Source organism: Haliotis rubra, unplaced genomic scaffold (assembly GCF_003918875.1).
Source record: "Haliotis rubra isolate DU_JTF1 unplaced genomic scaffold, ASM391887v1 Scf722, whole genome shotgun sequence".
NCBI classification, from domain to species: Eukaryota; Metazoa; Mollusca; class Gastropoda; order Lepetellida; family Haliotidae; genus Haliotis; species Haliotis rubra.
Genome location: NW_025767438.1, coordinates 458,961 through 473,805, shown reverse-complemented (window position 1 = coordinate 473,805; position 14,845 = coordinate 458,961). Strand labels below are relative to the sequence as shown.

At 39.9% G+C, this 14,845-nt stretch overlaps 1 protein-coding gene across 2 annotated transcripts in view; it reads left to right on the top strand.

Moving 5' to 3' along the window:
• Positions 1–14,845, top strand: part of LOC124259473 (cubilin-like) — a 38,742-nt gene that overhangs the window by 12,511 nt on the left and 11,386 nt on the right. For both annotated transcript variants that reach the window (XM_046693607.1, XM_046693606.1), the window contains 6 exons: positions 3,232–3,369; positions 4,084–4,165; positions 10,007–10,140; positions 10,838–10,999; positions 11,420–11,519; positions 12,641–12,777. In XM_046693607.1, coding sequence (XP_046549563.1) covers positions 3,232–3,369; positions 4,084–4,165; positions 10,007–10,140; positions 10,838–10,999; positions 11,420–11,519; positions 12,641–12,777 — 753 coding nt within the window. The remainder of the gene's footprint in view (positions 1–3,231; positions 3,370–4,083; positions 4,166–10,006; positions 10,141–10,837; positions 11,000–11,419; positions 11,520–12,640; positions 12,778–14,845) is intronic.

Below are 14,845 nucleotides of genomic sequence, written 5' to 3'. Positions count from 1 at the left end.
ACAACCAAATTTTACACAAGGTTAGGCACATGTTTCCTCCACTACATGCAGTCATGTAATGCTCTAGGGGACATCTGTGTCTGTGACGGCACTGTGACAAAGTCAGTACCTGGTGTGACCACCTCGAGCATCGATCACTGCTCTGCACCGCCTGGGCATGGACTGAATGAGTCGTCGAATCTGGCGTTGTGGAATCCTTCTCCACTCATCCTGCAATGCATGGCTCGGCTGCTGAAGCGTCTGTGGTTGAGGCTGTCGGCGTCGTACACGTTTGTCTAGCAGATCCCACAAATTTTCAATGGGGTTAAGATGCAGCGATTTGGATGGCCATAGCAGCACATTCACATCGTTGTTGGCAAGATAATCCATGGTAACACGTGCAGTATGCGCTCTGGCGTTGTCTTGCTGGAAAATCTCTCTTCTGACGTCAATGCGGCGAATAAGGTGACGTTGGAGGATTTCATCACGGTTGTGTACAGCAGTTAAATTTCCCTGCACGGGCACCAGATCTGCCCTACCATTGAATGATATGCCTGCCAACATCATGACACTCACACCGCCGTATCTATCGACTTCACGAATACAGTGTTGAGTGTAGCTTTCATTTCTCCGTCTGTAGACACGCTTCCTACCATCATGGCGATACAGCAAGAACCCGACTCATCACTAAACCAGATCCTCCTCCAGTGCACTTGGGTCCATGGTCGAACGTTTCTGCTCCACTGCAGACGTGCACGACGATAATGATGCCGCAGAACAGGCGCAGTATATGGTCGCATTGGTCGTATGCCATGCTGTCGTAGGCGATTTCTGATGGTTTGCGCTGATACTCTACGAAGCCCAGGAACATTGTTGGCTGTGTACGCTGCACTGATTGTCCGGTTGCGCAGATGCAACTCCCGGATGAAGTGGTCCTGCGCCAGAGTTGTGACCCGTGGTCTACCAGTTCTCGGTCGATCTCTTGAAGAGTTGTGGAGTCTGTAGCGCTGCCACAGACGGGAGATGGTACTCTGCCTCACGTTGAAGAGCCTGGCTACTGGTGACTGACTTTCTCCAGCTTCCAGACGTCCAATGGCTCTGTTTCGACAGTCTTCATTCAGTCTTGGCATCTTGAGGGGCGCTTATACAGAACAGCTTAGAGTGATTCGCAACGGAAGTGTCAGATTTAGTTTTAGTACCCGTATTTGTACGTGCAACATGCTTACAGCTTTTTCTCCATGCGATTTCTCCCAGTGTTAATTCAAGGTGTTGTATTTTGGCGACAGTTTACCAAATGTTGCGTTCGTGTGCAATGGCTTAGTGTAAGGGCTGTATTGACAGTTACCAATGCCTTTTATATTGATTTCAAGCCTTCATCTTAAAAACATTCTACTTTGAAAAATAGATTTTAGCTATGCGTTTCTTTTTTTTGCCCAGTATATAATGAGAGCGTCCACTTTGACCCCTTTGGATCACCACTTCATTGGCGATTTAGACCAGTTAGGGCATAATGCGTTATCAATGGTTGTAGGGCATGAAGCTTCTTATAGATTTGTTTGGTCCATATTTGCTGTCAAATGTTTTTACCACATTAATAAACTAGCGTCCAAAGGAAACGCCACCAAACAGTTTTCTTCACTAAAACACAACAAAAGCAAATTATGGTAACAAGAAGTGTTGTATTGTAAAACACAATCAGTCAGCAGCAGTTCTTGAAACTTTTCAGTTAGAAAAACGAAACAGTTCGTGTTCTGAAGGCACATGGATGACACAGGGGTGCAGTGTCAAGTATTCGATCGCTAACGCTGATTCGTCTTTAAGGTCTTAAACTGTCCTGAACAACAGAGATGATTCAGTATCGTGTGTGGCCACCCCTGCAAGCTCTAACGCGGCGTCGAACTGAGTATGTGAGCCTTCTGACGTCATCATTAGGGATTTGGCGCTACTCCTCTTGAAAGGCAACTGCCAAAGCGTCCATAGTCAATGGCGGCTGTTGACGTTTCCGAATACGTTGCCCCAGTTGGTCCCAGAGGTGTTCGATTGGAGACAGATCGGGTGATCTCGCTGGCCACTGTAGCAGGTTGGCGTTGTTAGTGTTGAGGAAGTCACTAGTGATCCGAGCTGTGTGAGGCGTGGCGTTGTCCTATTTTTTTCCAATGTCATGTCTAATGCTCCTGGCCTAAAAGTCCTTGGGTGACGTTGCAGGTAAGGCAGCACCACAGGCCGTAATCTCGTCGATGTAACGACGTGCGGTGAGATTACCGTTGATGATAACGAGATCTGTCTTCTGGTCCCCACAAATTCCGCCCCAGACCATAACGCTTCCACCGCCGTAATGCTCCACTTCTGGGATGCAAGCAGGTGCCGTCCGTTCGCCCCGACGTCGGTAGATTCGAACACGACCATTAGATTTGAAGAGCTGGAACCTGCTCTCGTCACTGAAGTGCGCTCTTCGCCAGTTTCGCTGCTGCCACTGCATTACGGTCCTGGCCCACCTCAATCTGGCACGCCGGTGTCGGAGCGTTAACGTCATGCCCTTGAAAGGTCGATAGGCACGAATACCATGCTGACAGAGTCGTCTTGCTACGGTCTGTCTGCTGACTGCATGTCCAAGGCTATTGGCGCTTGATGACGTCACAGTGAGGTAGCGATTTTTCAGATGAAACACCCGTAAATATCGATCTTCCTGTGGGGTCGTGACCTTGGGCCTGCCACTCCTGGATCTGTCAGCAGTACTGCCAGTCTGTCTGTGACGTGTGACAAGTCTGGCGATGGTGGACTTGCAGCATCCCATGGTCCTGGCCACGTGCGCCTGTGTTGCGCCCATCTGAAGCATACCAATTGCTCTTTCCCGCTGTTCTTTGGTCAATCGAGGCATGTTGGCTGCTTTCAATCGTTTAACATGAGAGAGAACAAATCTAGTCAGGTTTTATACCCTCATGTCATACGGGTAACTTTGTGCACAACTTCCATTTTTTTCTGTGCGAATTCATTTAACTCACCAATCATCAAAATCTCGTGCACTTGTTCACTGGGAATAGTTTTTCAACAGATTGGCAATTATTTTGACAATTTATGATAATTTTTATTTTGGTGGCGTTTCTTTTGGACGCTAGTTTAGCAGGTTGTAGCATTTATGCACTGTTGGTTCATGGTAGCCTATGTATGTCAGTTGTCTTCTGGTTTCGATAACGTTTTATAAAATAATGGATATATTGAGGATGACTAAGTTAAAAATAATTTTCATTGCAGATGATCAATACCTTGGGGAATCCTGTTCAAATCAGGCACCAAGTTACCAAAGTTCCAAGAATTCACTGTCAGTCCGGTTTACCACTGATGACGTCACAAATAAGAACGGCTTCAGGATGCAATATTTTGCCCGCAAAGGTATTCGTTGTTTCACTGTAGTTGCAGATGCATGTACCTACACGAAGGTGCAGTGAAAGCTCGCAAACGCGAGCCCAGTTGCTTGTGTATAACTGTGTTTGATCAGCAGAATCACAGATCTTCAGGCTCCACATTGAATACACAATGCCATTTAGAAAGTGGTCAAATGTAACATATGTTACATTTGGGGTTACACTTTCTTAGTAAAGTGCCGATTCTAGTACTTTTATTGTGTTGAATCCCATCCAGGATTCGAACCCACACTGAGCGAGTTAGGTGGCTGACTGTGTGCTGGCGATAAGGTGCCTGACTCTTAGGGCTTGGGTTCGAATCATGGATGGGACTCAACCCAACAAAAGTACTAGAATCGGCACTTTACTAAGAGAATGTGTAATCCCAAATATAACTTGCAGTCTCCAAAGTGATTACTCCGTTTATGTCGAAGAACGGATAACTCGAAATCTTCGTTTGCGTGATGTGTTATAGTCGTTGCCGCTATGATGACACTGCTATTGATTTGCAATGAAAACTAAATATTCTCACATAATTTAGCATTAAATGGCGATTGCATGCAAATTTAGATGAGAGAGAAAGTAATCATTTAAGGAATATTCTTGGTAGCAGATTTACTATATATAGCGTAAACGTGGCTATGGACCATGCAGAAATTCTTATGTTTGTAGCATATAATCTAAATATATTTTACATTGACAGTTGGTGACTGCAATAATACGTTTCTGGTTTATTTCTCACCCTTGATCATTCTGTCACCTGGATATCCCGACTCGTATGAAAGGTAAGTTAAATGAAATACTATTATAACGTTTTGCCGTAAAACGCATAACACCGGTCCAAGTTTATACATCTGGTGTTTTTAAGAACTTAAAAATACTCAATATTGCATCTTTAATCATATAAACAGTTGCCACCAAACAAGGTTTGTCAAGATTAACAGGGTTTCATTGTATAATGCAGATACCTGGACGACCATTGTTATATGAGTGAGCAAGTGAATATAGTAGCAATATTCCAGCAATATCGTGGCAGGGGACACCAGAAAGTGGCTTCACACACTGTACCCATGTGGGAAATTGAACCCGAGTATTCGGCGTGACGAACGAACGCTTTGACCACTAAGCTACCCTATCGCCCCAATTTTATATGAGTTTATACCCCCATTCATCAGTTTCAAGTACGCTCTTCCTATATGACTGGAATGTCTTTAAACATTTGATACAGTACAGCATGGGGCCAAATGCTATCATCCTTGGATACGTCCTTGTCCGATCAGCCTTTTGTTGATATCAATGAATAACCTCGTGTTAAATCTGTCCCCAGCATAATCAATTTTGTAAATTAGACTTTTTCTTAGGGACAGATAAATCCGACATCCGTGTAGTTTACCTTAGTTATTACCGGTCTTGATCTCCTGACTTGTTGGGCGTGTCTACTCATGAACACTTTTTGACAGGTGAGACTCCTCCGTATCGTATCCTTTGTGATGTTTGGGATGAAAGAATCACGGCCAGGCATGTCCTGCTTTACTGCATTGATTTTTCCATCACAAGGGATCAATATTTCAATGTAACTACGGTTAAGGACCTTTTTTATAATGCTAACGATCATTTTATTATAGCTTTTTTTAAAAAGGAAATTGAACTGATTAAATTTAGTTGATATTGATATGTTCACGTATTTTCTCATAATTGGAAGTATAAATATAAAACTGAAATTGTTAGTGGCTGTATCCTCAAAGAGGCTTGAAGTATTGTAAAATTATGGTCCTCCTGGGACATCCAAAATAAATTTAAACTAACCAGATTTTTGGAACCTAGTATTTTTGTCATTTAAAATTATGGCTCATGGTCCCTAGTATGGTGATCCACCTTCCTTTGTGAGCCTGTTTATATATTGCATTATTCTCTTTAACAATGTCGATTTATGATAACATGCTAGTTTTACTTTAATATCTGTGATACTCTATTAGTTTTAGTGTTCTTCGGCAACAGGTTTTTAATTTCTACATACACTAAACGCCTCCTTCCTTAATGACGGAGGTACCTATCTTCAGCTGGCGTTGTGATGCGTGGACGTCCACTTCTTGGTCAGTCTACAGTGACCCCAGTCTGTCTGAAGCCCTAAATAAGTGACATCCGAGGACGTTGGCAACAGCATTGTATGTCGACCCAATCTGCACCATCCCAATGGTTTTTTCTCTCCCTTCAGCTGTTAATCGTGGCACATTTCTCGTACCTGTGTATCATATCGTGTATTCTAGGCTCTCTTTATACCCTATAGAATCATTCCACATGTGAAATGGATGTAAATACTGCTTGAATATTGCTGCGTTTTGGTGATTGATATTGCTATGTGTAAACAACAAGTGGACAAAGATAATTTTAGATGTTCCTAAACATTTTTTCACAATATCAAAGACACGTTTTACTTGGTTTCAATAATGCAAATCAGCAGAAAATGTTTTAAAAGACTGAAAGCATAGGAATGATTATTTTACAATTTTACACACTCTACAACAGTTGTTTCTTGTTATAATAGTTGAAAAATGGTGACTTTAAATGGTTTATCATTGTCCCAAAGCAGAAATCTATTTCAACCTTTCTTTTGGACATCAAAATCACTATTATTGGTTTATTTCGGCATGGACGAATATAGGACAATTTAACTTTTCTGAGAACGATGCATTTCACCTAAATATGAATGCATATGAGAAATTCTTTTCGTATTTGCATAAAGCCGTGTTGTTAAGCTTTGATGTAACCTAAAACCTTCTAACATATCTTTGATAGTTTTTCAGTAATTCATAAAGGTAAGAAGGTAACGTTTCTTTTGGCGTATAGTGTATATTCATCTATCCTGAACCGCAAAAGGAACGTCATACCGATAAAGGTTTTTAAAACACACATTTTATTTCACTTTAACTAACAATCAAAAAGGAGCATTGAGTTCAAACTTGTCAATTATGATGAACACATTTTCGGGAATCAAATTTAGAGTTCACACAAACAAAATCACCAAAAATGGTTCCAAAGATACCCCAAAGTCAGTAGCGTGTGTAGCCCACATGGGCTTCGGTGAAAGCATTGCGTTGTCTGTACATGGAATGAATTAGCCGGTTGATGAAGACAGTTGGCTCCATACTGTACGAAATACCCGATCGTGTCCAGCCACAGTTGTCGGCCTTGGTTGGAGGTCATTCAGTCTTCATTCAATCTCGTCCCAAAGGTGTTCTGTTGGAGGGGCGGTGGGGTAGTATAGTGGTTAAAGCGTTGGCTCGTCACGCCGAAGACCCGGGTTCGAATCCCAACATGGGTTCAATGTGTGAAGCCCATTTCTGGTGTCCCCCGCCGTGATGTTGCTGGAATATTGCTAAAAGCAGCGTTAAACCAAACTCAGTCAGTCAGTCAGTGTTCTGTTGGACTTAAATCCGGACTGAGTGCAGGCCATTGTAGGGTTTGGATGTGATATTGTCTTAGGAAGTCCGATGTCGCTCTGGCAGTGTGGGCACGAGTGTTTTCCTTCTGGAAGATGTGATTTCTGTGACGTCCGAAATGTGGTACAACGTGGGGTCTTATGACTTTATTCAATATAGCGAGCAGCTGTCACGTCATTTCCTCATTCTGGACTGAAATTCCGGAACACCACGGGGCCAACTAACTGGTTCAGATGCTTGGACCACCCCACCAGTGGCTTTCAACAATACACTCGTTGGAAAACAGCTCCCCACGCCTTTGCCATGCACTCAGTCTGCCATCGGCTGTCAAAACAGAATATCGGCTTTCATTAGTTCTCCATTGTCGATAACGCTAATTTCGATGCTGAAATGCCCATTGCCTGTCGGTTTTGGCGGTGAGGACAGGACCACGATATGGTCAGTGACAGCAGAGATTTCTTCCGCGCAAACGTCTACGCACTGTATTGGCAATAATGGGTCTGTTGTGAGTCCCAATGGTCTAGGGTTTCATTGTATAATGCAGATACCTGGACGACCATTGTTATATGAGTGAGCAAGTGAATATAGTAGCAATATTCCAGCAATATCGTGGCAGGGGACACCAGAGAAGTGGCTTCACACACTGTACCCATGTGGGAAATTGAACCCGAGTATTCGGCGTGACGAACGAACGCTTTGACCACTAAGCTACCCTATCGCCCCAATTTTATATGAGTTTATACCCCATTCATCAGTTTCAAGTACGCTCTTCCTATATGACTGGAATGTCTTTCTTTAAACATTTGATACAGTACAGCATGGGGCCAAATGCTATCATCCTTGGATACGTCCTTGTCCGATCAGCCTTTTGTTGATATCAATGAATAACCTCGAGTTAAATCTGTCCCCAGCATAATCAATTTTGTAAATTAGACTTTTCTTAGGACAGATAAATCCGACATCCGTGTAGTTTACCTTAGTTATTACCGGTCTTGATCTCCTGACTTGTTGGGCGTGTCTACTCATGAACACTTTTGACAGGTGAGACTCCTCCGTATCGTATCCTTTGTGATGTTTGGGATGAAAGAATCACGGCCAGGCATGTCCTGCTTTTACTGCATTGATTTTCCATCACAAGGGGATCAATATTTCAATGTAACTACGGTTAAGGACCTTTTGATAATGCTAACGATCATTTTATTATAGCTTTTTTAAAAAAGGAAATTGAACTGATTAAATTTAGTTGATATTGATATGCTCTGTAGAAAGAAGTATTTTTTCATTATTGGAATTATAAATATAAAACTGAAATTGGAAGTGGCTGTATCCTCAAAGAGGCTTGAAGTATTGTAAAGTTATGGTCCTCCTGGGACATCAAAGTTTAGTTTGAGCCTGTTTATATATTGCATTGTTCTCTTTATTTATGATAACATGCTAGTTTTACTTTTAATATCTGTGATACTCTATTTGTTTTTAGTGTTCTTCGGCAACAGGTTTTTAATTTCTACTTACACTAAACGCCTCCTTCCTTAATGGCCAGTGGCTGTATCCTCAAAGAGGCTTGAAGTATTGTAAAGTTATGGTCCTCCTGGGACTTCAAAGTTTTAGTTTGAGCCTGTTTATATATTGCATTGTTCTCTTTATTTATGATAACATGCTAGTTATACTTTAATATCTGTGATACTCTATTTGTTTTAGTGTTCTTCGGCAACAGGTTTTTTAATTTCTACTTACACTAAACGCCTCCTTCCTTAATGACCAGTGGCTGTATCCTCAAAGAGGCTTGAAGTATTATTGTAAATTATGGTCCTCCTGGGACATCAAAGTAAATATAAACTAACCAGATTTTTGGAACCTAGTAGTTTTGTCATGTAAAATTATGGGTCATGGTCCCTAGTGTGGTGATCCACCTTCCTTTGTGAGCCTGTTTAGATATTGCATTATTCTCTTTAACAATGTCGATTTATGATAACATGCTAGTTTTACTTTAATATCTGTGATACTCTTTTAGTTTTAGTGTTCTTCAGCAACAGGTTTTTAATTTCTACTTACACTAAACGCCTCCTTCCTTAATGACGGAGGTACCTATCTTCAGCTGGCGTTGTGATGCGTGGACGTCCACTTCTTGGTCTGTCTACGGTGACCCCAGTCTGTCTGACCCCAGTCTGTCTCAAGCCCTAAATAAGTCTTGTAACCGTGATACGGTGACATCGGAGGGCGTTAGCAACAGCATTGTATGTCGACCCAATCTGCACCATCAAATGGTTTTTCTCTCCCTTCAGCTGTTAATCGTGGCACATTTCTCGTACCTGTGTATCATATCGTGTATTCTAGGCTCTCTTTATACCCTATAGAATCATTCCACATGTGAAATGGATGTAAACACTGCTTGAATATTGCTGCGTTTTGGCGATTGCTATTGCTATGTGTAAACAGAAAGTGGAAAAGTGTTACTTTGCAAGCAAAAAATATTAACAAAGATAATTCTAGATGTTCCTAAACATTTTTTTCACAATATCAAAGACACGTTTTACTTGTTTTCAATAATGCAAATCAGCAGAAATTGTTTTAAAAGACTGAAATCATAGGAATGATTATTTTACAATTTTACACACTCTACAACAGTTGTTTCTTGTTACTCACTCAAAACTTCAGGTCACTAAATGAAAGCAGAAGTGATCTGATAGCTACAGTTGAAAGCAATATGTAAATGCCTAATATTTGGTATCCATGTAAAACACGGGGTTTGGAGGCTTTGACAAGAATCATGATCGAGTTCACGTTTTTGATGATGTGTTTCGTTATGTATATGAAACGGAATGTCTGCTCAAACTTGTTGACAAACTAGTTTGCAAACCAGGAAACCGGGAATTGATATACGTAAACTTCAGTTATATTGAAGGCTTCATGAGGATAAAGTAGCCAATTCCCTTCAACCCACCTTCACAACTAACCAGGAAATTTAGACACTACAGAAACGGGTTATTGTGTACGACTATGGAAAGCGTTTCCAATTGTGACAACCATTCGTCATGATCCTGTCACGCTGACAATTGTGACAACAATTCATCATGATCCTGTCACGCTGACAATTGTGACAACCATTCATCATGATCCTGTCACGCTGACAATTGTGACAGCCATTCATCATGATCCTGTCACGCTGACAATTGTGTATTGTTCCAGTAACTTGGAGTGCTTCATAAAAGTGACCGATGCATCATCGACATTGACACACGACATCAAACTGGACATCGTCGACTCGGATTTAGAGGGCGCCTACCCACACTGCGATAAGGACTCTGTTACTCTTCATCAAGGTGTGTGATAAGTGATACACTGTTCAAAGTGGTGTTAGGCCTATCGCTTACACAGAAACTGTTTGATAAAACATCCAAGACCTCAGTAAGCTGGTAGACATGTGAACACACATGTGAAAGTGATTCATTTGAACGAAATTAAATGCTCTTGATATAGTCAAAATCGTGATATTGACTGCTATTCTTTACAGTAGATTTCACAGGTAATTCTTGCTTTTTCATATACTCCGAGTTAGAATCGGTCTTCAGTAACCCATACTGGTCGTAAAAGGTGACTAATGGGATCGGGTGGTCAGGTTCGCTGGCTTGGTTGACACATGTCATCGCATCCCAATTGCGTAGAACGATGCTCATGATCTTCATCACTGGATTGTCTGGTCCAGACTCGATTATTTACAGACCGCCTACATATAGCAGGAATATTACTAAATTCGGCGTAAAACTTAACTCACTCACTCACTACCTGATGAAACTGTGTCATGTATTCATGTTCGTCCAACTTCTAAGTGCCTTTTGTCGCTTTTATCCAAATCATTCATTACTTTATACCTGGCAGAAATAATCCTGCAAATTTGACCCAAACTTTACGTTAAAATTCGAATTACGAAATGAAGAACTGAAGTTCATTCTGAAATTAAAGTGCGAATAAAATATCTTTGTCTTTGTCAATAATCTTTGTTTGGTATTTTGTTGTTAGGTTTCTATCGAGGTGGGAACGAAAGCACCTTTTGTGGTGATTCTTCAATAACCTCCTTTGGACCGTACTACTTCGGATTATATATGATAATGGTGTTCAAGACAAACGGTGACACAAGTGGTCGGGGCTTCCGAATTCGTGCTTCTCTTAGCTTACAGAAACGTGTGTACAATACTCAAATTGAAAAACTACAAACTCAAAAACATAAAATATACACTGCACATAATCATTTTCTAAGTAGATGATCATGGGATTTCATGACATAACAGATGTATTGTAAGTCCCCATGGTCAGTCGTATGGTGATCTACCTTCACTTGTTGGCAATCTATATCCTGTTTTTATATTGTATTTAAATTTAATTAAAATTTAATTACTAGTGTTATATCTGTGATAATCTGGTTGTTTTACTGTTCTTCATTGACAGGCTTTTATAATTTACCATCCATTATTATGAATCTATAACTTGATTTAGTCACGATGTGGCTGAAACACTGCCGATGTCACTTAAAATCTTAAGTCACTCACTCACTATGACATCACAGGAAAGTGGCATTATGTGATTGAATCCTCAATGTTGCAGCGGAACCACCCCAGTCAGGAGACTGTGGCTCTCTGTTCCTTAATGCGACAACAAATAGACAGCTCTTACAGTCCCCTGGATACCCTGTCCGATATAAAAAGTAAGTATTCATCTAGTGCATATGGATATAGTACATGAGTGCATGCATGCGTGTATGTATGCTTGCAGTAGCGGTACACGTGAAAATCCCAGCTAACATAAAAATGTTATAAAAACATCCCAAAACATTTCGTGAAATGTTCCAGAAATATTTTTTTTAAAGGTTTTATTCACATGATTTTGTATGGTTACAAAAGATGTTTTAGAAATATTTACTGAAACGTTTGGCTAATAGTATGATGTTTTCAAAATGGTTTTGATAATGTTATGAAAATATTTTGACGAAAATATTTTTGAAAAGCAATTTTGAAACCTCATGAAAATGTTTCGAAAATGTCTTGTGTTAGATCATTCTCTTCCCACAGAGGTTACTTGTCATATCTTCCTACGAACCTCTGTTCTAATACGGCCATATTTCCCGGTTTTTGTAAAATACCCTAGCGGCAAAAGATCGCAACACGAATTATCTCCCTTCTTTCTATCCAATCAGAACACGTGTTACATCGACTTAGATTCAACATGACTAACACAAGCAAATGTGGGGCCACAAATATCCCCCATCTGCCGGGGACTTTATGTTGATTTACACACAAGACGTTTAATGGCTAGCTTGTCCGTTGTCAACGAGGGCGATGGAGACGTCCCTGATCCGCCATAACATGACTGAGTTCTGTCTAGAAGAAACGTTTGCGCATCGCGCAGGGGAAGATGTTTAGTTTTCTTGAAGCATACGGAAATTACCGAGGCCTTGCGAATGATCACTTTTGAAACAACGTCGCTGATTGCACAACTTAATCTGATTGCCTCCAGTCACGAGTCTTGAACGCTCACACCATGAAAGGGCCGTATTAGAACAGAGGTTACGCAGGAAGATATGACAGGAGTAATCTCTGTGGGAAGAGAATGGTGTTAGATGGGATAATCCTATTCACCAGACAGAATACTTCTTTAATGTGGACTTACAATGAGCCTGTTTCTCGTAAATAACGTAGATGAACATTGCACGTCATTCCGGTATTTTCGATACGATTCATAGTGCAATTATGAAACAAGAAATCATCGAATACATGAGAAAATGTTGAAGTGTACATGCTGATCGTGATGTTATTTGACTTAATTCAGCAATGAAGACTGTCGGTGGACAATAACGGCATCTAATCACGGTATGATGGTGCGCATTGACGTCACTGACTCGGATGTAGGTTCCTATGACGACGGTTACTATGACTGCACATACGGCTATGTTACGGCTTACGACGGTGAGAAATTGTAATTTCTCCTCCATAATCTTACAGTGATCGGGCCACTGACCCATTGCCGTTATGTTCCTGGCATAAACGTTGAGGGTCAAGAAATGGTTTTTTGGAAGGTTGGGGGAGGTGTGTGTGTGTGTGTGGTTTTTTTTGGTTTGTTTAGGAGTGTCTAACGGGCATATGTTTTTGTGATGATAGATTTATTGTTTAACGTTGCTCTCAGCGATATTCATATACGTAGATTAATGTTTTATGATTGGTAGTTTAAATTATTAACTGATATTGTTAGTGATGGTATCCTCGAAGAGAGTTAGAGTATTGTAAGTCCCAAAACAATTAAAGTAAATGTAAACATACAACCATTTTCAACCGTAGTATATATGTTACTGTAATTCATGGCTATATTGTAAAAAAATGCTAACGTCTGAAGGGATGGTGTAAATCCAGCTACGGCCCATGCAAGTCCCAGTGGTCCCTATCAAACTTAAGACAGATGATAGCTTATTCTTAGAAACATTTCTGATGAAGATCCGAGGAAAATCAATATATTTTTCATCTTATCTTAACAAGAAAACAAAGGACAAATCTAATGAATTAGAACCTAAAATAAGAAACTGTGAGGATACAATTAAAAAGATTTTCAAAACGTAGATGAAGCCTTACTATCTGAACTTTCGAAATTTAAATCAGAACTACAACAAATTAAGGAAGAGGAGATAAGAGGAATTCAACTCAGAAACAGAATTTAGTGGTATGGAGAAGGAGTAAAACCAACAAAATATTTTTGTCATGTAGAAAATAGGAATTATATCAGCAAATCAATCAATACAATTATTACAGATAAGAATGAAGAAATTACTGACAGCGATGCAATCTTAAATGAACTTAAATAGTTTAATAAAAAACTGTATTCTTTTGCTTAGAACTATGAGAATGATGCCTATTTAGAAAATGTGATAACTCCAACCTTGAGTCACCAACTGCGAGACAGTTTGGAAAAAGAATTAGACATAAATGAAATCATGGGCAATAAAAGTATGAAAAATAACAAAAGCCCCGGTATAGATGGATTCCAAATTGATTTCTTTAAATTCATCTGGAAAGAACTTAAGGTCTGGACTCTCAGATATATCAAAGATGTTTCAAAAGAAGTAAGATGTCTCTTACCATGAAAAGAGGAGTTATCACTTGTATACTTAAAGCTTATAGAAACAGGGTTTTTTTGAAGAACTGGAGACCAAATACTCTATTAAATGCTCTGTATAAATTAAAAACTACCCTTGATTCCCTGATACAAAATAACCAGACTGGAATTACACCTGGACGAACATTAAGTGAAAATACAAGGTTATTATATGTTATTATGTTTGAAACCTAGAAAAGAGACATGTCCGGTTTACTAATTTTGATTGATTTCGAAAAAGCATTTGACACAGTTTCCAAAGATTTTATCAATTTTGTCCTAGTAAAAGTTGGTTGTGGTCCAAAGATTATACGATGGATTAATGTCTTAACTTATGACACATCTTCATGTGTTATTCAGAATAGACATCTCTCTGATTTCTTCCCAAATCAACGGGGTTGTAGGCAAGGGGGTCCGATATCTCCATTTCTATTTCTTTTTGTTGCTGAAATCCTAGGATGTATGACAAGACAACATGAAACTATAAAGGGTATTGTAATTGATGATCAGGAATACAAATTAAGGGGTGGGGGTGGGGTGCGGGTTGGGTGTCTACGCATGGTTGATATTAAGACCTTTGTTAACGCTATGAAATTATCTACACTCAAATTATATCTAAAAAAAACCACAAATCCCGGTAGCCCATCCAACTTTCCTTTTAAGAATATGCTTAATATTGAGCAAATTTTCAGAATATAGTTGCAGTTTATAATCCTTTCCGGAAAGATGTTGTAAAGGCATTGAAATTATATTGCATCAAAAATATTATAGAAACAGAGAACATTAATGAAATCTTATCCGGACCTTTATGGCTGAATAATAATTTCAAAAACTCAAATCACATTATTAGACACTGGGCTAAAAGTGGAATCTTGACAATCAAAGATCTTT